General features: G+C 31.0%; 3 protein-coding genes across 3 annotated transcripts; all 3 read right to left on the reverse strand.

Annotated features, from left to right (window-relative positions):
• Positions 1-1,025: 1,025 nt before the first annotated feature.
• On the reverse strand, positions 1,026-7,066 carry LOC111676384 (myosin-11). Its single transcript, XM_046949741.1, has 6 exons — positions 6,838-7,066; positions 5,398-6,779; positions 5,190-5,313; positions 2,483-5,123; positions 1,842-2,425; positions 1,026-1,773 (listed from the first exon to the last, which is right to left on the reverse strand). Exons 1-6 carry the CDS (start codon positions 6,961-6,963, stop codon positions 1,381-1,383), a joined length of 5,250 nt encoding a protein of 1,749 aa, XP_046805697.1. The 5' UTR covers positions 6,964-7,066; the 3' UTR covers positions 1,026-1,380.
• A 4,160-nt stretch (positions 7,067-11,226) lies between these two features.
• LOC111676389 (enhancer of split m8 protein-like) lies at positions 11,227-12,047 on the reverse strand. The gene has a single exon (XM_023437307.2). The coding sequence runs from the start codon at positions 11,941-11,943 to the stop codon at positions 11,398-11,400; it is 546 nt and encodes a 181-aa protein (XP_023293075.2). The 5' UTR covers positions 11,944-12,047; the 3' UTR covers positions 11,227-11,397.
• A 5,007-nt stretch (positions 12,048-17,054) lies between these two features.
• On the reverse strand, positions 17,055-17,996 carry LOC111676391 (enhancer of split m7 protein). Its single transcript, XM_023437309.2, has one exon. The coding sequence runs from the start codon at positions 17,971-17,973 to the stop codon at positions 17,374-17,376; it is 600 nt and encodes a 199-aa protein (XP_023293077.1). The 5' UTR covers positions 17,974-17,996; the 3' UTR covers positions 17,055-17,373.
• Positions 17,997-20,824: the final 2,828 nt, after the last annotated feature.

The raw sequence follows: 20,824 nt of genomic DNA on the forward strand, positions 1-20,824 counted from the left end.
TGAAAGAGAATTTTTCTAAAAGGAATTTCTATTCAAAAAAGAATTTTTCGGAAATTTTCTCTTTTTGGAAGTGAATTAACGAAAAATGCTTTGTTTGAATGAAATTTTTCTAAAAATTGTTTAATTAAAAGGAATTTTATAATATTGTTTATTTAAAATAGATTTTTCCGATTTAGATTTTTTTAATAAAAAGATCAATGTTCTGTTTGAGAGAGAATTTTCCAAAAATTTCAATAAATATTTTTTGAAAATTTTTTTTATAAAAAAAGAATTTTCTTTAAAAAAAACAATTTAAAAATTAAATAAAGAAAGCCATTTCGTAAAATTACTTAAAATAATGCAAACTTTTCAAATTTTTCTAAAAAAAATGTGAAATTTTCTAATAAGAGATGAACTTCAATTTTTTTTTAAAGGGATATTTCCAATAATTTTTTACAAAAAAAAAGAGAAATTTTCGAAAATTTTCTAAAAAAAGAGAAATTTCCAAAAAAATATCTAAAAGAAGAGAGATTTTCGAAAATATTTAAAATAAAAAGAGAAATTCTAAAAAAAATTTAAAAGGAAAAAATTCTTGAAAAAATTTTTTAAAGAGAATTTCTCGAATGTTTTCTATAAAAAAGAAAAATTTTCGATATTTTTTCAAAAAAATTAGAAATATCTGAAATTTTTCTTAAAAAAAGAGAAATTTTACATGTTTTTCTAAAAAGAGATATTTTCAATAATTTTTTAAAAAAAAGAGAAATTAAAGAAAAATATCTAAAAGAAGAGAAATTTCCTAAAATATTCTAAAAAAATAGAAATTCTTCAAGTTTTCTATAAAAAGAAGAAATTTCCGAAAATTTTAGTAAAAAAGTATTTTTTAAAAGAAATTTCCGAAAATTTTAGTAAAAAAGTTTTTTTTTAAAGAAATTTTCGAAAATTTTAGTAAAAAAGTAAATTTAAAAAAAAATCGAAAATTTTAGTAAAAAATTTTCTAAAAAAAGAGAAATGATTGAAAACTTTATTAAAAAAAAGAAGTTTCCCAATATTTCTCTATTAAAAGGATTTTTTGAAAAATAAAATAGATACAATTTTAAAAATTCCTAAAAAAAAGAACTTTTCAAAATGTTTTTTTATCAAAAATATCTTTCTAGTCACAAAATCTCAATCTCTTACTGAACAAAAAAGTCTGTTTTGAACAACATTATGTACAGTTGAAAAAAGTGTACTATTTGAAAAAAGAACCTTATTTCTGTTAATTTTTGCCTCAAATCATTTAACTACAGAAAAAAAACTCTTCGCTTACCAACTACCGTGCAACTAATTCTTAATAACATTTTTTAAACAAAAAAAAAATCAGCTACCAACAAACAAATATCCTCATTACCAGCCCAACCAACGTTATCCAGAACTTTGATCAGCTTTATCACCATCACTTGTAAAAAAACGTACCGAACGATCCTGATAATGTACCGAAGATAAATGACTTTCTCCGGAAAACAATTGACTTGAACCATTAGAACGACTGCTGGTAGAGGAATGTGTTTGCGATGATTGCATAGGTACCGGAGTCGAAGTCTTTTGACGATCTAAAGTCATAGCACCCGATTTACTAGCAGCACCCGGGGTACGAGGCGTTAGAGAACCAATAAGGGAATGTATAAAATGACTACTTAAAGTTTCATCACTGCTGGAACCGGTTATATTAGCATGTTTTAAAAGTTCTCGTGTTAGAAAATCACGCAAATTTAAAGCTTTACCCGTGTCCTTAGAGCTGTCATCTAAAGAGGCCGCCTTTAAGAAAGACATTAAAACATTACATTTGAAAAAAATCTTAATTTCAGCAAAAAAAAAAAACTTACCCTTAAAGCGGAATTAGCTACGGCAGAAGCATTTGTTGATGTTGTGGTACTACTTAAAATTTTTATCTCTTTTGATTTTCTTCTTACTTCCCCGGGCCATTGTTGTACCGTTCTTTTTAAATCTGCATCTAATAAATCACTGGTGTTGCCCGATGTAGATAATTTATCTACACCACTTTCTGTGGCCACAATCTCTTGAAAAAAGGCTGCATCCTTATGGGCAGTAGAAGAAAATATTTGTTGTTTTTTGGTTTCACTGTAACGAAATGAATTTTTTAAAATTTTTCTTCTTTTCAGTTCTGCTTCTATGTCTAGCGAAGCTGTATCATCTGTGTTGGTTCTTGTAGGTTCTTCGGTAATATTTTCTAAACTTTCAGTATCCAATAGTTGTTCTTGTTCTGGAGACGATTTGTTGACATTGCTTTTCATATACTCACGTACTGCCGGAAAAATGCGAGGATTTATGCCACTTATGCGCAATTGAGCTAAAGATTCTTCCATTGTTTCACCTAGATTATGATCTGTTTCGGTTAAATGTTGTATGTAGGCGGAAATAGAGGGAAACTCGGTATATTGTGGAGTATCTGAGTGGAATAAAAATGTTAAAAGTGAAGTTTAAAATTTCTAGAAAAATAACTTACTTGCTGGCGAACGATTTGGTTGTAGGCATTCCAAAAATGTGGTAAATTCCTGTTGTAAAAGTACACTTTGTTCCGGATTTAGTTGAGTTATATCCAAATCCAATTGCTTTATATATTGTTCAAATGTAGGAAACTTTACTGGCTGCTGAGAAGCTGTATCCGAGGCATTTTCACGATCATCAGTTGTCGATTGCCCAGCAGCTGTATTGATACGTGATGTAGCCGGTGTATCTACCTCTAAAATGGTAGATAACTCATGTGCTAATTCCTCCTCCGGCAATTGGGGACTAAAACGTTTGAGTGTGGGTGGTGGTTTCAATTTACGTACAGGTTGTGGCATAGTACTTTCAGAAGATGTTTGTGAAATGGGTTCCTGATCGATACGATTCTCTAGTGCTGTAATGGGACGTGATTCGGCTATGCCACTATCACGACTGGCCGTGATTTGTTTGTTCTTATCGGCTGATGTTAATTTCGGCATTTCATGTAAAGTATCCGAACTTTGGGATTGCTTATTATGTGTGGTCTCTTCAGAGCTGGAACTAACGCGGGTTAGATCCTCTTGATCCTGTCGTGTACTAGATTTTCCTTCTGGTAGTTCAAGATATTCGGTAGATTGTCTACCATTGTCACTGACCGAACTTAGGGTGACTTCTAACAGTCGCTGTTTTTCTTCACGTACACGATTAATCAATTCCGTTAATTCGGCTATACGATGAGTACAATTTTCCGTAAGTTTAGCATAACGAGCAATTTGGGAATCCGGTTCATTTTTACTGGAATCTGCTGAGAGTCTAGCATCAATAGCTTTATCTGATTTTTGTATGGAACGCTGTGGAAGTTTCAAAGATTTCAAAGATTCTTTATCATCACTTGAGTAGTGAGAAGAGAGACTTTTAGCCAAATCTTTAAGCAAATTTTCAGATGATAATTTGCTGCCAACAGTTTTGTTATTGCTGGCTAAAGATTTTCCTTTTTGCTGATTAATATTATCTTTTGTAGACTTTTTAGTTTTTTCTTCAATTTTACTGTCTTTAGCCAATTTATCGGTTTTTGTTTTTTCTTTACATTCGGTTTTATCTTGAGTTTTCTTATTTTTATTATCAGAACTTTGACCTTTCAATCTTTTACGCCATATATCATCAAACATTCTCATGCTATTCTCTAGAGAAACATTATTTTGTGTTCTCATAGATTGTTCGAGATCTTTAATAAAACTTCTATTTTCTTCCATGAAATTGTGTATGCTAATAAGACGCTCGTCTGATATTAAGGTATCAGAATTGGTAATATTTCCTGTTGTATTAATAATGCTAGAAGCGGGAGTTTCAATTTCTGAGGAGCTTACACCCAATTTTTCAACTGCATTACGCGACATGCCCAGTAAACGTTGTACATATTGAGCTATTAAGGGATTTATTCTTACTGGTTGATTAGATCTGGGCGTATCAAAGGGTTCTAAAGAAATTTCAGATTCTACCGTCTTATCCTGACTAGCAGTTGGTTGCTTTTTTTGAAGTTCTTTAGCCGTTTTCGTTTTTTGTCTTTCTTTAGCTATTTCTTTAGTTAAATCATCTATTTTGTTGGGCATTTCTGATGGTAAACTCATATAAGAAGTTGAATTAGAATCATAAGAATTTTGTCTTCTTAAAACTCCTTGCCCTCCTAAAGGCTTTGCTAAGGGAGTTTTCTTTTTAGGAGTATGTTTTTTGGTTTGAGGACTTCTTATTAAAGTGGACAATTTGCTAGGACTTTTCTTCGCTAAAAGTTTTCTTTTAGGTTTTTGTGGTATTTTAACACATTTAGTTTCACCTTTTACGGTTATAATAATTTCCAAAGGATTTTCTCCTGAAGTACATATAACATTTTCTTTATTATTAGAACTTTCTTGGGAATTTTCACTTTTATCTTTAGTCGAAGAAGAGGAGTTTTCTTCCTTTTCTTCTTTACTTTTAACACGTTTTATATCTTTTTTATTGTCGTTATTATTTAACTTATTTTGTTGCTTTTGTAATTCATAAAACTCTCTTACTTTCTGCTCTAATATGGCTTCTTTAGCTTGTAATTCCTTTTCTCTTGTTTTTAAAGGTTTCCTTTCTGAAACTTTTTCATTTGTCAATAACTGTTCCCTCTCTTTACGCATTTCACTTATACTATCGATAACTTGTCTAAGATTTTCCTCTTTCGAGGAAAGTTTAGCTTTATCGTCTTGCTTTCTTAACTTTTTAGATTCACTTTCATTTTTTAATTCTTCCACCAAAGAAGTGCGAAGTTGATCTAAACGTTTTAAAAGATTTTGTAGCCTTTTTTGTTTAGTTTCACTTTGTGTAGCTTCATTGCTTTGTAAATCCTGCTTAACAAGTCTACTTTGATCATCTACATAGCCCAAGAGTATAGAGCAACAACTGTCACTGGAAACATCATCTGTCGGCAAATGTTTATGGTTAAGAGCAGCTACATTTAATTCATTGACCACTTTATTTGCTGTGGCAGTTGATTTAGGTTTGTTAATATTTTGTTCAGGATTATTTAGTTCAGAACATGTTATTATTGTAGGTCTTTGCAGTAACTTTTCCACTGCCATATTCATTTTACCTTCTTTACGTAATTGTTTATCAGCGAATAAATGCAATTGATTTTCCTGTAAGTTTAGAGGAATAAAATGTTTATAATCTTAAATAATTAGATTTAGTTTACGAGTTATTACATTTGTCGGCACTTGATTGGGATATTCTCGTGTAAGAGCCTCTAATTTTTCCGTCAACTCATTGCAATCACGTCTTACTTGTTCACGCTCCAAGGCTTTCTGACCTCGTTCTTCCATTTGTTGGCTGTTTAGAAGATTCATATTAGTTTTTAGAAAAACAAATAATTTTAAATACCTATCAATTACAACTACTTCTCTTTTTACTTACCATCTTTTCAAAGCCTCCAACTGTCTTTCTCTTTCTCTCTGCTTTTCCAGTTCAGCTTGTTCCATTGCTGTGGGTTGAGTTTGATCTCGTTGTCTTTGTACACTTACTGACGCTGGAGCCTGATCTCGCTCTTTTGCCAATTTACTATTGTAATCATAAAATTGCACACGTCCGGAACTACTGCTGCCACTTGCAATGGCAGTATTGCTTTTAGTCGTTGCTGTGAAAGAGGTAGCCGGTTGTGTATGATCAGTTATAGTTCTAGAAGACTTTGAAGTAGCACTAGCTTTACGTGGTGACAGGGGTTGAGGTCGTACTATTGGTTGTCGTTGGGAAACTTCTCTTATTTGTTTTTTCGGTGATAAATGAGGAGTTACCGATGCAGACGTTGCCCGTGAAACAGGAGGACATGCTGTTCCTTGATTTAAATCTGTTGTTGAAGGTTCATTTGTCTGTTGCTTTTTAACTAGATCTGAAATGATGGTAAAACGTTTCTCTTTTGATGCAGTAGCTTTATTTAATTGAGCTCTTTCTTGTACAGTTTTATTAACATCCACTTGCTTTGCTGTTGATTCACTAGACAAAGTGTTAGTTGTTGATTGTTGCAAAGAAGGATTTTCACAGGTATTTTCCTTTTCTTTGTGTCCCTTGCGTGGACTTACTCTTATTACACTACTAAATTGTCTATTATATTCGGCATGCTTATCTTTCATTTCGGTTGGAGCACTTATAGTAACCGAATCATCGGTGCCTACTTCAACATCTAAATATACTGCTGGGGTCTTAATTAAATATTTATTTTTTGTAGGAACAAACATGGAAGTTTGAGTAGCTTGAGTATTACTTAGGGATGATGATGTACTATCACAGGTCGAACTTAATGAAAATGATGTTTGAGGTAAAGTAGTTAGTTCCTTATAGCCTTCATCTTCACATTCCGATTCACTGGAAGAAAAACTTAAATCTCTTTTACGTTTGTGAGTCTCATCGCTTATATGGTTTTCATCTGTTTGGGTGCAAGTACATTTAAATTGTTTGTTGGCAATATGCGTTTGTTGGCATATACATGATTTTTGGCAACTAAATTGTACTTTTCCTGGTTGGGATTTTCTAGCGGCCATTTGTTTTCTAAAATCCTTATAAGTGCCTTGCTGTTTTTGCTTATCAGCTCTTTGTTCATTTTCTCTTTTGGCCGCATGATGAGCTGTACCAATTTGAAATATAGCTTCACGGTACTCCTCACCTTTACGCTGTAAAGCATGCTGGCGCCAACATTCCAGTTCTTTTTCCTTAATAGCCTGTAATTTTTGCAATTCTCGCTTTTTCTCCTCGTTGACTTCATCACGTATCTTTTTGGCCAATTTCTTGGATTCCTCGCGTACCTTTGAAATAATTATAATTTAATAAAACTTCCTAAGTATTTAGATATTTGACTTGAACCTGCAAAAGACGCAACTTTCTTCTTTCTTTTTCCTCTGCCTTCCTAATTTCTTGTGGATCGTCCAGAAGGGAGTAGGGACGACAATGATTGGCAAATTTTCCATTAACTGTGATATTTACCGACATTTCTTAAGGTTTTGCATTTAATTTTTTGTACTTTTAAAGGATTTTTGGAAGTTTTTCTGGTCAACAATCAAAGTTATATACAACACAACAAAAAGGAGGAGTAGGAAAAAATTTGAAATGTTGTGGCATTTTATTACAGAGTTGTATTTTCCAGCTCCAGGGTTACCTAGTGATGGGCGTTTTGTACAAGTAAATAAAAGCTGCCGTATCGATATCGATAGTCAAATGAACGGTTAACTTTTTGAAAGTTAAATTATAATTATGGGTATAATACGTTTTATATAAAGAAATCATATTAACATGAATTTAATAATGAAATAATTTTTAATTTATTTGTTCTCGTTTATAATTTGCTGATAAAAATTTAATTCACCTTTAAATTCTTCCTAGTTTGGGTCAAATCAAAGTTATTTTAATCGAGAAAAATTCTTTGAGCAGAACTGCTAACTTCATTAGAAAATTAGTATGTATTTAAAAATATTAATTTTTAATAAAAATTTCAATTTGTTTCTTTCTAAAAACTAAAAAAACTCTATTGTTTGAGAAAATGTATTATTTGGTAGTTATTCTTTTTGAATATAAATCGCATACAAAATCAAAATTATATATATATTAAAAAAATATTCTCTCTCTAATATATTGAACAAAAAATAACAATATTACTGAAGGTTCTGCAATTAAAAAAATGCGTTAACTTTTTACATTTTCAAATAACTCATCGCTAACGATAACTTTAAAATACATCGTGTGGCAACCTTTTCATAACTTCAACTATGTACAAATTATGTCTGGCCTCTCTATTTTTTTATTAATCAGTTCTTTTCGTTTGCGCGCTTTAAAAAGTTTTTTCGTGTGAAAATTTTCATTTATATATAAAAAATAAAATAAATTATAATTAGAGTAAATATATTGGTTTATAAATACACAAAGTATAAAGTGTGTGTGTGTAATGTTAGATATAAAATAACTGTCAAATTAAAAAGTTAATATTTTCTTCTATGTTAACAAATTGTTACAAAATTCTTATTAGAATTTGCCCATTGAAGGCACAAGCAACTTTATTGCTAATAAAAATATGAGTTAGGACAATAAGAAAGTATTTATATTGTTGAATTAGTGCAAAAAGTGTAAAAAAAATTAAATGTTTTTAAAATTTAAGTTTGTGATAATTGTTGTGTTTATATTTATGTGCAAAAGAAAAAATGTTCATTTGTTTGTACAAGTGTTTGCTTGTTGTATCCGATTGGATCACCAACAACAACAACAACGTATTGCAATAACTCGGCTGCATTCGTATACTTATAAGGTAAATGTCAAATATTTTTTTAAATAGGTACCTAAAATTATATTTGATATAATTAATTTCATAAGTTCTTAAATATTGTTGTTAGTCAGGAAATAAAAAATTGACTCCAGTTTTCCAATTATGTTTCATTTTTCTTTGTATTTTTTCAATCAGACAAAGAAAAATCGCATACATGGTTGTAATTTGTAGTATTAGAAGAGTTGCCTAATCAAAATGTATTATCAGAATTTCTATAATACGTTATTTTAAATTGTTTTTAATTAAATCGCAGAATAAGATAGTTTATTGGAAGAATCCAAATATGCTACAATAGTATTATAATCTTTTATTAATAATTTTATAAAAAATATATAATTTTATTGAAAATTATATAATTGTTTTCAATATCATATAACTCATCGCTAACGATACCATTTAAATAGTTCTTGTGGCAACCTTTTCGTTATTCTACATGTTATTTACGTGTGGCATCTCTTTTATGTTTCTTTAACTTTGCGCGGCTAAAAAACTCTTTCGTGTAAAAACTTTTGTACTTTTGTAAAAAATCAAAAAAATCGTGTTTAAACTGTATATGTTGTGTTATAAATTACATCGATTTAAAGTATGTGTTATATTAAATATGAAATATATTGTAAAATATAAATAAAAATGTTTTCTTCCGTTTTCACAAAATGTAACAAAATTCTCATAAGATTTCGCCAGTGAAAAGATCCAAAACTTTGTTGCTAATAAGAAATTGGTAAATTAGTGCTCAAAAATAGTCTTAATAGTTTTTAGTGTCTCTCTATAATATAAAGTGTTTGTATGTGGAAAAGGCCGAGAAGGTACAAGTGATTGCACGTTGTTCCGACCATCAGTAATAATAACAACAAAACAATGGTATGTTGATAAAAAATTATTAGAAATGATTCCTTGTAATATGAAATGGAAAGTGCTTGTTGGTTGTAAAAGAAGAAAGAAATATGATGCTGAAAATGCAGCAGCAATATTCAGACAGACAGACTTCGTATGAATAAGAGGTAAATGATGTTATTTGGTATTTTCTAAATCTAAAAACACTATTAATTGCCTATTATATGTAAGTCCCGAGACAGGTCCTTTCCACCGTAAATGATAATTGTCCTTAAATTAACCCCATCTAATGACGCTAATGATCCAAAATAATCCATATACCACTAAAGTGGGGGGGGGGGGCTGTTAGTATGCGTTTGTGCTGATGTTCCACCTGATGTATCCACCTTAAAGAATACCAATTGGATCAGAATCAATTTCTGAGTCGATTTAGCTATATCCGTCTGTACGTCCGTCGGTTTGTGAGTCCATGTTAACCTTGTGCTCTCGCTGCAGGTCGCAATTTTTTAGATAATTTGATGAAATTTGGCACATATTCTTCTTTTGGCTCAAGGACGAACGCTATAAAATGGTTCATTATTCGCCTAACTCTCATACAACCGTACCCCCAAATAGAACGTTTGGGCTATTCGCAAAACATAGTTTTATATAACTTTTAATGACACTACCGATTTTTGCAATGATCGGGCTATTTGTTAAATCTTAGAATTAAAAAATTGTATATACAACAAGGATGAACTTAAAGTACCTTAGTACTTTATAATATCGTAATATGACCCGATACTTCCACAACATTTTTGGCAATTTTTCTAACCTATAAACTATTAATAAATAGTCCAAATAGTCTATTGTTTAATCTATAGTATTGTCTATAGTTTAGTCTATTAATTGGTCTCTAGAATTGTATATAGTCTAGGCTACAGTCGAGTGCCTGGTCTCTAATCTTGTCTATAGTCCATTCCATATTCAGTCTTTAGTCAAGCACAGGGATGGAAAAAGAGATTTTGTCTCAGTATCAAAAAATATTGCAGAGGGTACTTTTTTTGGATCGCAAAGTACTAAATTATTATTATTATTTTTTTTTGCTAAAAGTTTGTAATTTCTAAAATATATTGGTTCTCAGCGCTGATTAATCTTATAAAAGCGTCTAACTTATATGAAACTTCTTCATGTCGAATTTCATCGCTATACTCGTGCTGCTAAAGCAGTTACGCTCGTTGAAGCTGTTTTCTGTATGGGCGCTATTATTATGCGAAATTTCAACTATCTAGCTCTTCCCGTGTGGTCCCTTTCATGATTTCAACAGACAGACGGACGGACGGACATGGCTAGATCGTCTTAGAATTTAATAAGGACCCAGAATTTATATACTTTTATGGGTCTATGACCAATATTTCGATGTGTTACAAACACCATCTTTTTTGATGGTGGGTATAAAAATTATTTTATCAGACAGATTTACTACCGGTTAAACGATAATCAGATATTGAGTTTGTATCCCTGAAAGTATCAAATAAGACTCGGGAGTATCACGGTACTTTTGCACATCAAATAGTATTAAAAAAGTACCATCGTACTAATTATGCCATCCCTGGTCAAGCAATCAAATAATTTAGTACTTTAATGCACAACAAAGTAAATTAATTAACAAAATTTAAATTTTCCATGTCTGGTATACAAATCTAGTTCTACGGTGTTTTTTTGGGGTATTTCAAAACCATGCCTGGTGGGATAACAGATTTTGAATATTTTTACAGTTGAACTCTTCTTTATGTAGGTGATGATATATTTTTCGTTTAAAATACGAATAATACATTTTTCTTCTATTCTAATCTAGAATCTAAAGTCAAATAAAACAATTGTTTATTAAGTTTTGAAGTGTTATTGTCATATAAAATTGTTTAAACTAATGTAAGACATTTCCTATTACATTGCCTTGCAACAGATCTTATAATCTGCCTAATTATACAATAACAATCTTAACCAGATTATAATTGGTTAATTTGTGACAATACTAATAACTGTAAATGCTTAAGAAAAATAATATTTATGTATAAAAGAAAAAAAACTAAAGTTTTTGTTTTTGTATTATAATTATTATTTATTTTGTATGTTTTGTTTTGTTTATTTAATTCTAGGGTTTTTTTTGTTTGTATCACAGTTTGAGTTTATCACAGTTGAGGATTTTCTTTGTTATTTCTTGATGAAGAAGATCACAGTAATTGAGAAAGGATTTTCAGTTGAGAAAATTCTTAAGCAGTTGGTTTTTTATATGATTACCAAGGTCTCCATACAGGTGCGGGAGTAGCTGCTGGGGATACTGCGGGTGAATTATTATCATCACTGTGATAACCAGATGAAGCGGGACTTAATGGACAGTCAATAGTTAAAGGTTGCATTTTTTGTTGTTGTTGCTGCTGCGGTTGTTCTCTTTGTTCATGTTCTTGTTGCAATCTATTGTAGGAACGACCCAAATGTGTCATAACAGATTTACCCATTTCAACAGTCATACCAGGAGTTGAAGCCAAAACACGTGACACTTCATTAACAGCATTCATATAACCGTTGCGGAATGAATCCATGGGAATTTGTTGAGTTTGCATTTTTTGTTGTTTAACATGTTGTCTCAGATAGACAATGGTGGTTTCCAACATTTCAGCCTTATCCATGCGTAAAATTTTACTATTGCCATTTAAATCGACCATTAATTGCTTAAGGCCATCCAAACACTTGTTGATGCGAGCACGACGTTGACGTTCCAATAAAGGTTTCTTGATTTTTTGGTAGATTTCAGTTTTTGTTGCGTATTCCATGTTGGACATGTTGTTGTTGTTTGTTTTTAAATTCCTTGAGTTAAACTTGCAGAAAATTAAAATAAAGAGATGTTTACTCTTGTATGGTTGTTTAGTGAATGATGTCCTACTCAATTTCTCAAAGTCCTTTTATACTCTGTCGCCTGTTAGGTGAGACAGGGGTTGCTCTCTTTAAGGAAATATAGAGACTCATGTTTACCATGTTTTTGTTTAGTACCTTACGAGGTTTTTATGTGTAAGGGATGTAAATTGCTACTTGGTTTGAAAATAGTACTATTTCATTGTTGATCTGAAAAAGTACTTTTTTGAAAATAACTGTATGAAATATAGTTAATTAGATTTCGGATAATTCTATGTGTACTTCGTATAAAGTACTTTAAGTTTAAAATGTTGTTTTACTAAGAAAATTTTGTACCTTTTTTTTAGCAAAGTAGTACTTTAAGTATTTTTTTGTAAATTTTTAACTAGATTTATAGTTATCCAATGTATTTATAATAAAATTCTTCATATTATTTAACAAACTAAAAGTACTTTTTTTTTTAAATTGGCACTTTTTATGAAACAAACTCCTTAAATTAGAATAAAAAGTACTAAAATTTTAAGTATAGCCTCCCTATAAATATATGTACTATTTTTTGCTCTCTCTTGCTGTACATTTACCCTCATATGTATTACTCCCAATTATTGTTGCTGTATTGTTTGTAAAAGAGTATTTCCTTTTTGAGTTATCCATCTATTGTGAGTGTGTGTATGAAGAGCAGCTGCAGCTGCAATCATCATCCTTAATACATTTAACTATAAGATGTTTTTGTTGTTTTTTTTGTATGAAAAAACTTATGGCTCGTGGCCGTGGGAACATTACTGAAACTAAGTTTCTCACACGGTGTTTTTCTGTTGTTCGACAATTTGAAACGACAAACACATGCGTTTGTTCGTTCATTCCTTGGTTTGTTCCTTTTGGTGTTGTTGTAAGGATTATTTTGCAGCTGTCACTATTTCGTACATATTTTTTTTTTTTTGCCAGAGTAAGTAGTTGAAGTAGAAGTAAAAGTAGAATAAATAAGATCATGATATCATTCTGTTCAGAATCATCAAATTTCTTCTTGTTGCTTCTTAATTGTAGTTGTTGTTGTTGTTGCTGTTCTGTATTAGTATGTTATGTTGGTTTGGTTTAGTTAATCAGATTGTCCATAGTTAGTTCCCTCTGACCACTTTGCTAAGAAGTGTATTAAGTGTCTGTCTGTCTTTGTGTGTATATTTTACCTTGATTGTTTTTTTTATATTTGCGTTGAATTGCTTGTTGCTGCTGCTGTTGTTTTTGTATGCCAAGGATTTTAAAGTAACCAACCAACAACTAACCATTCATCCATCCATTCATACCAAACAGTCAGTCATTCATTGATTGTTTGGTTTTTACTATAGTTTTTTTTTTATTGTTTTTATCTTCCCTTCGTTTTTATACATGTAGTCCTGAACCGTGAGAAAAAATATATTTAATTATTATTCCTTATTGTCCTTTTTTCGTTTAGTTGTTGCAGTTGTTTTATATTCGTGTGTTTTATTGTTGTAGTTGTTGTTTTTTGCTGTTGCTGCTGCTGTTGTTGATGTTGCATTTTAATGGGTCGTGCTTGTTGGCTTCTTATTGCCTGTAAATTGTTTGTTAATCTCGTGTGTTAAGTGTGTCTGAAGTAATTTCCATTTAAAATTCTAGTACATTTGACTACGTTGATGTACGATTTAGGTCGAGGGGTACGGTTTGTATGCCCAAAACAATGTTGTTGTATTAAAATGGTTTATGAAGTATTGATTTAAAAGTAATTTATCGATTTATACCTTTAATAATGTGGTAAACTTGTTGCTGAAACTTGGGCCGAATGAGGGGTGAAAGATCAATTGTTGGGTGTTGGGTAAGGAGTAATTAATTAATATACATTGTTATATTATTGATCGTACTTAAAGTTCGGATATCTTTGTTTGAAAATGTGTCTTTTGTGTTCTTTCAATATTTAATGTTTACGAGGGTGATATCCGCAACCATGTATGAGCATATTACTATAACCTTTACAAGGTCGTTCTTAAACTGTTTTCTGCTGGTTTAAAGATGACTTTTTAAGGAAAACATAGCATGAGATCAATTTAACTGATATCCACAACCATGTTTGAGTATATTTCTATAACCTTTACAAGGTCGTTTCTTTTGAATTAAGGATGACTTTTTGAGGAAAACTTAGCATAAGAGCAATTAAACTGGAGTGTTTTGGGGACCAGCCTGACTCTAATAATAATATTTAGTACTAAGTTAGAATAACTCGTGAATAACTACCACGTCGGATTAATGCCTGTAGGCCTTGAGCTGAATGTGATCGAAGGATGGAGATGCAGGAGAAACAACTTCAGACGAAAAAATAAATTGTTTGGTTTCTTTTTGAGGAAAATGGACCAGCACTTGTGATATGTGTGATATGTTCTTCCAATTATTAATTGGAAAACATACAGCAAAATCGGATAAGTAAAAACAAAATTTAATGGGCGTAAATTCGTATCTCCACTAACGGAACTCAAGAATGACTGCCACGTTAAAACCCTGCCGGCTTTTTCTTTTAGTTTACAATAAATTGCAGAGCTATGCAAGAATTGCTAAGACCTGGTCCACACTAGGAAACTTTTGTTGAGAAACTTTTTTTTAATTCTCTTTTGAAATTTCCTTAATGTCCACACATAGAAAATTTTGTTTCAGAAACTACGTATTAATTGCATTGATTTGTTGTTGTATGAATGAGAAGAATAACGAACAAAACAAGTTTCCGAGTTCGAGAAACTCCGTACCGCGAGAGAGAAGAATGATATTCTTTCTATTTGTTTCTCACGCAAAATCAAAAGTTTCCCAAAAAAAGTTTCCTAGTGTGGACCGGCAGTAAGATGAACTATTCTTTTTTCTAATATGATTTTAAAGTTTGAAAGAAAATAGTGTTGGTTTTTTTTTAATTCGGGAAATATTTAGTCAAATCCTTTTAAAGCATTCATTAAGATCTTGCATGTAAATCAAATTAAAAAAAAAATATCTTTTACATAGATTTTTAAATTTTACATAGATTTTTAAATTTCATAATTTTTGAAATCTGATCTGACTATAGTCTTTAAATTCCTGCTATCAATTCCTTTTTACCTCTTCTATTATTTTTGTGACTTTTTAAAAGTTCAAAAGAGTTTAATTTCAATTGTTATAAACATAAAGATGTCATTATGATGAATTCTTATGGATTTGTTTTCTATAGGCCGATAAGTACCCCATATATTTTTGGAGTCTGCCATTCAAATTTTCCCCTGAAAGTACATGAAATGTTTATACTTCCGTTATTTGTGCGGTCTAGATATCTATGGTCTCTAAGATATGTTTTTGCAAAAAGAAATTTGATTGAGTTCATTTGCGAAGCATCATTGAGTTATTGTAAATGATGATGCGACTTACTTTAAGAAATCTCAGTCTGTGATCTTGTGATTGATCTACAATATTTGTCTTTTTCGTTTAATTAACTTTTATTATGTGAGTAGCCTATATGATATGATATTTGTCGAATTGTAAAGTGCATGCAGTAATATTAGACCACATGAGTTTAAATTTTGCTCGTGTTTTATGGCGTAAGTAGGAAAATACCCAGAACAAAATCTGGTAATGATTTGTACTTACTCAACATTATACTTTTCAATGAAAACTACTCATCGTGTGCATTGCTTAGAAGTACTCTAGTAACGACTTTCTTTTAATCTAGTATAAAAAAATCTTTATTTTCAGCTTTTTCATTTTGTTTTCATATTTTATTTGAGTTCTAATTGACAATTGTTGTTTTACAGAAAATCAAAACCAAATTAAATTTGTATGTAAAACTATAAAGTAGCTAAATGTATGTATACACGATTTTTAGATCTGACAACGTTGGCAGTAAAATGTGCAGAAAATGTCTAATAATACTGTCAACTTACATATTTTGTCTTGTAGTATTTTAGGTAATGCTTTTTCTGACAACATTTGCAAAAGAAAATTTGTAAGTTCAGACAATTATTAGACATTTTGTGTACGTCTTAGTGACAACGTTGTAAGATTTGACAACCGTGTATCACGACTTTTAGCATAGGTCCTGTGAGTAGAACATTTGACTAACAAACCGATTTCTCTAATTCGTATTTCCGCTGACTGTTTGTTTAATTCGAAATAAAACAACTTACTCAACAACTTCTTTGTAAGCGTAATAACAAGTACTTCTTTAAAACCTTATTTGTAAGAGAGCGTGGAAGTACTAGGATCCATTGTCATCAATGCCAATGAAATAATAGTGAAAAGAGATTTTATAAGCTTTTTAACTCTTTAAAATAATGACTTAAAATGCTATTGTATAAGTAAATTTTAAATGAAAGTTTTTACTGGGTAGTTCTTTAATTATGAATTCGATGTAAGTTTTTTGTCGAAATGCATCGAAATTTCTGAAGACTGTCATTGCTGACGATAGTTACTCAAAATGTTTGCAGCTTTAGGAGTAATTCAGGCAGAATGTAATTGAAAATTTGAATGTAATCGAAGAACACTTTGATTTCAAATGATCTTGTGGTCATTTGAATTAAAGAATCGATGCAAAATATAAGATTCATCATGTTATTGCAAATGATTGTTTATAACGGAATTTTTTCGAAAAGAAAAAAATGTTTATTGAATATTTTTAATTTATTTTCAACTTTTTAATCCAATTAGAAAAAAATCTTTCGAAAAAAAACTATTAGAAAAAATCCCAGAACAAATTTTTTTTAAAACAAAAATCCCTGGCAACTCTTTCGTTACATCTCATAAAATAATAATAATAATAATTTACCAATACCAATTAAATATAGATTTTCATCTTTCGTCGTTAAAAACGAGTACAATTTATTTTGATGAGATTGTAATTACATGCCATCATTATTATTATCCTTTGGCATAATTGTGATAATTACAGTTTTTGAAAAGAACTGAGAACTAGTTCTTATTTCCTGTCCCAGGCAAAACTGTTTAGTAATAATAAAGACCATTTATGTGTTTGTTTTTGTATATATAAAATGAGTTATATTATTTTGTAAAAATTTTTTCTTTCTTTCTTATACACAAGTATGTATATATATAATTGTATATAATTAATCATTTTAAATTGAGTGGAATAATTACAAGTAATATAAAAAAAGATCGCTACCCTATCACAGTTGGATTATGTAAAGCTATTACATACAAAAAATATTAAAAAAAAACAATAAAAAATCCTATCAATAGTTTAACAAAAATTAAATTAATAATATAAAAATAAAATCTTATTTACTAAACGAGATCGTTAATATAATGGAAGAACTCAAGTGCACTACTGGTATTTGTTTGTTTGTTTTATCAATAACGGATAATTGTGTTAATGTGACCACAATTTACCAAGGACGCCAGACTGGTGTGCTGTTGTTGTTGTTGGAGACTTGTTGCAAGAGACCCTGTGGTTGTGAAAGAGCGGGAGATGAACGTGAGTAATCACTATCGCTGGCATAACCACTGGAGACTGGACTATACATGGCAGTTGAAGTATGAGGAGTGGAGCAGGTTACGGTTAGAGGAGTACTGACAGCAGTTGGAATTTCTTGGGGAGCTTCCAATTGGCTAAGACGTAATCCCAAATGTGTCATAAGTTTAGTACCGAATTGTACATCCACTTTGGGTAAACTAGCCATGCAGCGTGATACTTCATTGGCGGCTTGTATATAACCAGAACGGAAACTTTGTTGAGCAGCTACATTGTTGTGAGCAATTTGCTCTTTTTGTTGCTTCAATTTGCGCAAGTGTTGAACGGTAACTTCCAAAATATCAGCCTTTTCGAATTTAACATTATTCTCGCCATTGCTTTGGAAACATTCAGCCATCAAGTCTTTCAAATCATCGAGGCACTTGTTGATGCGAGCACGACGTTTACGTTCCAATAGAGGTTTCATGACTTTACGGTATTGATAAGTTTTGGACATTTCGTATTTGGTTGCCATTTTTAAGTTAAGTTTTCTTTTTTGCAATTATTTGGAAATATAAAAAATATAAAGCGTTTGTTGTACTGATGTTGATACTAAGACGTATGAACAGTGAATGATGTTGCATCACAGAGTGTGACACGTTTATATACCCACACGTGTCCCAGGACACAAAAATTTTACTCGTGCTCAACGCACGCTCTCTTCGTCATAAGAGAGCTGCAATAGAGAGCACACTTTGTTTAAAGAGACTGACGGATCCAAGTTCTAGTTGTTTGAACAAAATTTTAGGGGTTGAAAAAGTACGTTACAAGTTGGCTATAGTTGAGGCTTGTTTTTTGTTTTTTTAATGTTAATTGTACTGTTGATGATGGTGGTGGTTGTGTTGTTGGTAGACAGGTAGCAAATTATAAAAATTTCAAATCGTGGGAAACACTTTGCCAGTTAGTTTCCCACAATTTCCAATTTTTATTTATCTCGTGCATATGGGGTTGTTTTTAATATGCAATGAAGCACATTCTTCTTTTAGGATCGTCGTATCCTTTTTGTGTTACTGATAGTGCAACCAACATACACAGTGTGTACAGTGGGTAAAAACATGACAAGTTCATACAGAAGTTATGGCAGGGATTTTTTGGAGTTTATGTCACAATTAACACATATGTTGCGAACTTGATGTGGAAATTTCGGTTAATAAAGGAAGTGTTACAGATATTTGGAAATTTTCGAAGTTGAGTTTAAAGATCGGCAGCATTTTTTGTTGTTATTTTGTAGATTAGTTCAAAACTTCTTCTGCTACAATTTTTAGTATAGAGAAGTAAAATGAACCATTTGCCGTGATCTTGATGAGGAAATTTCGGTTACTTAAGCAAGTGTTGCAGATCTGAGGAGATTTGCAGAGTTAAATTTTAAGAAATGCGGGAAATTATGTGGTTAAAAGGTTATTTAGTGAATTACAAATAACTAGATCAGTTCAAAACGTTAGCTGCTAAAATTATGTGTATTAGGATGTATATTGTTCGTTCTATCTACTGCTCTAATAAACATGGGTCGCTATTATTTACAAGTAATCTTAAGGTTAACCTTAAAGTTAGTCGAATCCCTATCTTTTGAACTGGATCTGAAATTCTGACCAATTTCTTTACAAATCAAACCACTGTAACACTGATGGCACACTCAGTGTCAAATAGTGAGTGAGAAGATTAAAAACACAACTGAAACAAAGTGTAGTTTTAACAGAAACAACAAAAACAACAACATTAAGTAAAATACTAATAACTACCACCTGCCCTTTCTTCAAAAAAAAAAAAAAATATTGAACGTTGAATTTTGCTTCTGTTGAGCATTACAAACTTAAGTCAGACTTTAGGTTTGACAGTTACACTAGACACAACAACTGTGAGTTTGACTGACTGACAAATGTATGGTTTAAACGACGACTTGATTAACAACTCTACTACATCTTCTGCTTTCATTGAGAGTTCGGAGTGTGAGAAAATTTTCTTGGTTGCAGCTGTTGGTGTCATTTTAGGTTGTTGTGAATGTTTTTGTTTAGTTTTTTTTATGTTGCTGTTGTTTTTATTTGGCTTTTGTTTTTGTCGAGTTTTCTTGTTGGGTTTTATATACACAATTGGTGTGTGATTCGCTCGTGTTGCAAGAACATCATAAACACAACATTGGCTTAATTTAATAGGGCGAAGAGTTGATTGTTTAACACTTGATTAGAGAGACAGACACATACACACACACACACGCAGTGAAAAACAATGGAAATTAACAAAGACAAGGTTCGATTTTATAAAAATCTTCAATGTATTAAATTGGACCATAATTATGATAATAGGGTTTACACGGAATAAAAATTTAAATAAATATGATCTAAATTATCTAAGGTGCTTAGGTTGAGGAAGCTACTGTTTTTTGAGAAGAAGCGTTTAAACGGGATAGATCTTGGAAATCTCATTGTATCCATATTATGGTAAAGTCTATAAGAATCTTGAAACGAATATTCCTGAACATTCTAGATATGAAAAGATAATGAATGAAGTATAATAAAAAACTATATATCATAATTGTGCTATACAAATCTCAGACTGAATATTCTTGAAAATTCCATATCCAGTTATATCAACTTATATGTTATATGTCCAAAGTGATCAGAATTATTATTGTAATAAAGGATTTAATTTTTACTATAAACTTCTATGTTGTGTCTGGAAAGTTGAAATGATCATAGTGCTCTTTAATGACCACTTATCTCCTGTGGTATTCAAAGTAATGAATGAGAAAGCTACTGTCTTTTGAAATGAAACATTTAAGTAGGTATAATAAATCTAGGAAAACTTTATCATTATTGTATCCATCGTTCTATGCTAAAGAATATACATATCTCAGATCGAATATTCCTGAACATTCCATATCAACAGTTATGTCAATAATCATGTCAATATCGAAATAAAACTTGCAATCCTGTGGTATTAAAATGGATCAATCATGTCAATAAAACTCATATTCTGTTGTATCAAATTTGAGCAGTATTATGATGATGTTGTAACGGAAACGTACTGAAGTTTATTGGAGAAGTATTTAGTGTGAAGATCAGTATGTGATATAGACTACTGGCTGATACACTTCGGAAATATATGTCATCAACAAGCCTCTCCGATCGAAAGCAGACTTGTTATACGGAAAAGACGTTAAGGAATAGTGATCTGTAATTGAAACTTGTGACTCGTTACGAATCGTAAGATGAACTTGAGTTATTACAGCAAAAGTAGAATTGTTATCCATGAAAAGACGTTAAAGAATAGTGATCTGTAATTGAAACTTGTGACTCGGTACGAATCGTAAGATGAATTTGAGTCATCTG

Source organism: Lucilia cuprina, chromosome 4, assembly GCF_022045245.1.
Source record: "Lucilia cuprina isolate Lc7/37 chromosome 4, ASM2204524v1, whole genome shotgun sequence".
In the NCBI taxonomy this organism is placed as follows: domain Eukaryota; kingdom Metazoa; phylum Arthropoda; class Insecta; order Diptera; family Calliphoridae; genus Lucilia; species Lucilia cuprina.

Coding starts and splice junctions, on each gene's coding strand:
- LOC111676384 (XM_046949741.1), bottom strand. CDS start 6,963: ATGTCGGTAAATATCACAGTTAATGGAAAATTTGCCAATCATTGTCGT. Junction 5,314..5,397: donor TTGGAGGCTTTGAAAAGATG/GTAAGTAAAAAG, acceptor TCTTCTAAACAG/CCAACAAATGGAAGAACGAG. Junction 1,774..1,841: donor TAGCTAATTCCGCTTTAAGG/GTAAGTTTTTTT, acceptor TCTTTCTTAAAG/GCGGCCTCTTTAGATGACAG.
- LOC111676389 (XM_023437307.2), bottom strand. CDS start 11,943: ATGTCCAACATGGAATACGCAACAAAAACTGAAATCTACCAAAAAATC.
- LOC111676391 (XM_023437309.2), bottom strand. CDS start 17,973: ATGGCAACCAAATACGAAATGTCCAAAACTTATCAATACCGTAAAGTC.